Raw genomic sequence first — 4,937 nt, forward strand, 5'->3', positions numbered from 1 at the left:
TAGAATGCGAATGTTCTTCGTTAATATTTCTATCACAATTATGTTTAAAATACGATTTTAAAACATATTTCGCTATTAAAAATATTGAGAAATATTTATGGTTGTGAAAAGTCTGGTTTAAATGTAGTATTATCGAATCATTTAATTGGTCAAAGCGTATTGTGCTGATTTGCTTAAATGATAAAAAGAATATGCAGATAAAAGACCCGAATATCTGTTCTGTATATATTAAGTTATTTCGATGGCAGCCAAATTTCGGTATTTAATTCCACCATTTTCCGTAATGTAGCGTTATACTGTTCATCTCTATATTTCTCATTCTTTTTGTGCACTTCTTTGGCAGCTTTTAAATATCTGTAAAGCAAATCAATTATATATACTTTTCTGATATTTTCTCATAAATCGGAAAAATTTATTGAAATTATTACTTTTGTATAGAAAGTACGATATTTCTGGTTTCCTTTTCTGCAATTCGTGTAGTTTCCGATAAAGATGATACATAATTAATGGGATTCCCTGATTTGATTCGTGTCAACGGATAAATGCGAATCCAGCCTCCCTCTCTCGCGCATGGCGTACTCCAATCTTTACCATTATCCCATATCGATGTTTTATTGTTGCTTTCTGGGTTATTACCCTGAAAACCGCGTGGAATATATTTATCCACTAACAAGGGATTGTAACGAGACCATAAATTTGTAGAATTGTTGATAGTCGATTGTTTAAGCTAATAATTAAAATGGATATAGAATGTAGCATTTCTAAAACAAGAATTCAATATTTGTCGATAGCTACTTTATTTTAGATACATACGGTAGGTCGAAGTTCCGTGCATATATTTAGAAAACCATCAGTTTCCCGATAAGTTTTCGATTTCTTTTTTATGGTTCGATTTGTACAAAACTTGGAAGACACTTCAACCTCATCGTCAATCGGGCTTGTTGACCATATCGTAAAAAGTGACAGACCAGTGTTGCATACTGGAAGACCTAGTAAATCGAATAGGTCATGCAGCAGAGGTTTCTTCACTTCAGAGTCAATTTCGCAGTCATTACTTAAAGCTGGGCTTAGATTGACCTGTTCAAATGTCGATTATCGAATAATTAACAATGATTTTCACTAATAATTCAAGCGAATGAGATATCTCTTAACCTCTAGTAACCATGGTTTTAAATTTCTGTCGATTAATACGTCAAATCCGAAAAATTCGAAGCAATTGGAAGATTTCGGTATGCTCGCGGCTTGGCTCAATATAGTTAAACTGACTAAACAGGCTATTCTCTGCCAAAGAAACCAATCGTAATATCCAGCTTGTTCGAAGTATCTTCTCAATTGTCTAAAAGTCCATTTGCAACCTGCGAATGTTCCAATTCTACTATCTATGGTACAATTCAAGAAACTTTAAATTAGTGACGGTGATTTTATACCAGAACCAACGCGTTCCTTCTTCTCAGAGTATCCTGGACCCAATTTGTTCAACGAAAAATTAGTGAGATGCCGGAAAGGATCGTTCAAATGTTCTAATGAAAATTTTTCTGTAGCGAAACGCGCCAATCCTTCCTTATACAAGTATATCGTCAAAGGCTGATAAGAGGGTACGCACACGTATAGTCGTAGATCGAATTTATAACCTCCGATCAGAAAGGGATTCTCGATGTATCTTTGAACCACCGCTGCATTGTCGTACGTAAGATCGCTTAATTTCTAGAAACGTAAGATTCTGCATTTGACGAGTTCGGCTAACAAGTTAAGTTTTTTCTTTAATCATCGATGTTCACGTAGCATGATCGATCCTTACACGAAACAAAAAGATTCCTTTCCCCTGACTTTGACCAACTGGCTTACAGATCCAAACTCTATCGTGTTCACAGCGGCTGCATTCTTCCGCCAATTTGGTATATTCCGATGGCAAGTTATATCCTACAGGACTAACGCGTTGTATTTTTGATAATGTTGATCGAATATTATTCTCACCATATCTTGATAAACTCTAGATTATACCTGAAATCGTAGATCGAACCGTGCATCTTCTTCATACATCTAAGATGACGGATAAGATTGTCTTTTCGGCAGATCGAACTCCCTTTTGGAATTCTGTTGATAAACTAAAAGATTTACGGGAATACGATTGAAAAGCTGTCACTTTGCTAACGAAATCGATTTTAAGATAGGAGATTCAGACGACCTATTACCTGCCATGGGAGTAATAGCTTGTAATGGGGAAGGGGGAAGCCGCCGGATCGCCACCATAAATTCCATCGATCTTTGAATACATTATTTTCGCCAGTATATTCTCTCCAGCCCCGTTCCGTACAAACCTGTGATCAAAGTATGCCATTCATACGTACAATTCGTTTATCAACATACTTACGGATCAAAGTTCATTCTTCTAACAATAAGCAAAGAATATTTTATCGCGTGACTCTCGAACGGATGGAACACGATGAGCGAAATATCTATTAAACTGGAACATTACGCATTCTATAATTGCGAAAAGTTGGAATGCGCGTGCAAAAATAGCAGAGAACGCCCTTGATTTATTTGTCGTGTTATTAGAGCATTAAGAATGGGTTACTTTTGATATGAAAAGCGAACCAAGGCCTCTAATTACAATTAAATTCGAGTATATCTCTTTTCGCTGTTACGGTAGCCTAGTTTTATTATTCTTTTCTTACAACTTGAACATCGATTAGCTGCGGAAGGTCATCGACCACATTTACACTCTATTCTTATAACCTGAATTGTTTCCGTTTCGTTTTAATAGCCTGCTCTCTCTCTCTCTCTCTCTCTCTCCCTCCCTCTCCCTCTCTTTCTTTCTCTCCCTCCCCCATCTGTCTATCTGTCTGTCTATCTATCCATAATGACTAAGAAATTAATTTTTACGTAACGAAACGTCCAGAGGAACGTTGCGCTTATATCAAAGTTGCCGATGAAAGTTCGTTTCGGGCTGCATAGTACGTGCATCGCTATTGTGTTAGATTGTATGGAAGGAAGAGGTGAATCGTCGTAACGGTGCGCCCCAACAACTCTATTCTTCGTCTATTATTATTGCATGTCGCATTTAATAGCCGTGTTTCTAAAAATGGTGCACGCAAAAGCGCGTCGCATCTCGTTTGGCTCTGCAGGTATGTACGTGCATATGCACACCGTACGTACCTTGAAAAGTATTCAGTTCAAGGGCACGGCTAAGTTTGTAACCGTGTCGAACAAATTCCAAGCGACATAAAAGCGTGACGGAACGTATCTAACATTTATGTACCTACCGGTGTTACGTGTATTCATTGCATTTTAGAGCTAAACTACCCACGCAAACGTGATACACACTTTACTGAAACGTGACTCGCTCGATTTTCGTCTTTTCAATGAAGAGCATCTAATATCGTCCATACACAGAGCTTGTGCTATTCAATAGCTAACATTGAAATTCAAGGGAACGTTCGGTGCGCGATGTACGATTCTAAGAATATCGATACCTGTATAAGAAGATGCGGTCCTGTACCATTGTCGTTGAGTCTGAACACGAAAGGACCATCCAAGTATTTCACTGCCATATCGAAACATTATATTTTGGAAGACCGCGCGAAGACAATAACTCTGATTAGTAGTATCACGGTAGTACGATCAATCTTCTTTCTTGAGATAATAGCGACACTTTTGTTCCTCTAATTACGTGAAACGGAGAAAAGAGATTAAAGCGTTAAGCGATACTTTTATTTAGGAAAGCGTTCAACACCGGTTTCCCGTTGTTCTTCTGCCAAGTTTGAAAAGTCCAAAAGGAAAAAGAACAAAGGTAATTAGCAACACAAAGTGAGAAGAAATTCAAGATATCTTATCATACCTCGCACTTTTCATTCACAAAATATCAACATGTAGCTCTTGATGATTTTAAAAAAGCGTGTAATCTAGACATTCTCGATTATATCTATCGTTCTCTCTCTCTTTTTTTTTTTCTATATCCAAGAAAGTATTTCTTAACGATTATAGCGAGTTATTCTTCGAAACGACATTCTCGTCAAAGATTAGTCTTTCGTATTTAAATATTTCGATGGGCCCGCATGCAAGCGAGTCGGAATCTCGATTCTCACTGGTGCACCGCCACGTTTCGGTCTACGCAATCGCTATGACCTGGTCGCAGGCGCGCAGGTTGCTCGTATGCCACCTTCCACGCCGCTTTCCAGCTTTTATGGGCTTTCGCTGGACACCGCGAACCCACAAGGACACCGGAAGTCTCATCGGTTGCGAGCTTCCGAAAGAATTACACCGATTTCCGTTTAAGGATATTGCGGACACGCGACTTATTCGCGAGACCTATTCGTCGAGATTTGTACCAGATTTACTTGTACCAGAAATAGCATAAATATCGACTGGTGCAGTTTAAACCTTAAAACTTGCAATAATGCGCATCGCGATGACAGGTTCCTTTCACCCGTATCAAAAAATCACATCTACATTCTCCGTCTTCCCATTTCTGAAATGTTTCCGGAGAAACTCGTAAAAGCGCGACCGGTATTCTTCGCTATCTATGTCTATGTGGATATATTAATAGGAACACGCTCATTGATTATGACGTATCAATTGAAAAAAAGATTCATCAAAATGTTTCGCGTGTTTGGCTACGTTGTAGGCAGGAGGTACCGCAAGGTTACTTTAATGACAAATCGATGAAACGTCCCTTACGGTGGAGTTACTTCCTGGTTAGAGACGAAATGGTTTGCGATCGAGCCTTCACGTGTTTCGTTGTACGCGGTCCGAGCTTTTTCTCTTCGCAGACCTAACCGCTATTTATGGTTGAACGAATGGTCTCCGCGATATCGAAATGTTTTTTGTTTCTCGGTTTATTTCTTAGCTCGCGGCTGTCTTAGATCCGCCGTCGAGATCTTTCTGGCAAATGATGATCTCTTTGGGAAATGGATATGAAAGAAACACCTGGGCGATAA

General features: G+C 38.8%; 1 protein-coding gene across 2 annotated transcripts; it reads right to left on the minus strand.

Moving 5' to 3' along the window:
• Positions 1 to 72: 72 nt before the first annotated feature.
• On the minus strand, positions 73 to 4,805 carry LOC122571963 (probable tubulin polyglutamylase TTLL2). 2 transcript variants are annotated; one of them, XM_043736362.1, is made up of 10 exons: positions 3,839 to 4,805; positions 3,474 to 3,662; positions 2,193 to 2,318; positions 2,002 to 2,105; positions 1,799 to 1,928; positions 1,428 to 1,704; positions 1,153 to 1,355; positions 814 to 1,077; positions 429 to 727; positions 73 to 354 (listed from the first exon to the last, which is right to left on the minus strand). In XM_043736362.1, the coding sequence occupies exons 2-10, from the start codon at positions 3,549 to 3,551 to the stop codon at positions 234 to 236; spliced, it is 1,602 nt and encodes a 533-aa protein (XP_043592297.1). In that variant the 5' UTR covers positions 3,552 to 3,662; positions 3,839 to 4,805; the 3' UTR covers positions 73 to 233. The 2 variants fall into 2 exon arrangements, with proteins under 2 accessions (XP_043592297.1, XP_043592298.1); XM_043736363.1 differs by having other exon boundaries at positions 429 to 637; positions 3,474 to 4,805.
• Positions 4,806 to 4,937: the final 132 nt, after the last annotated feature.

Source organism: Bombus pyrosoma, linkage group LG10 (genome assembly GCF_014825855.1).
Source record: "Bombus pyrosoma isolate SC7728 linkage group LG10, ASM1482585v1, whole genome shotgun sequence".
In the NCBI taxonomy this organism is placed as follows: domain Eukaryota; kingdom Metazoa; phylum Arthropoda; class Insecta; order Hymenoptera; family Apidae; genus Bombus; species Bombus pyrosoma.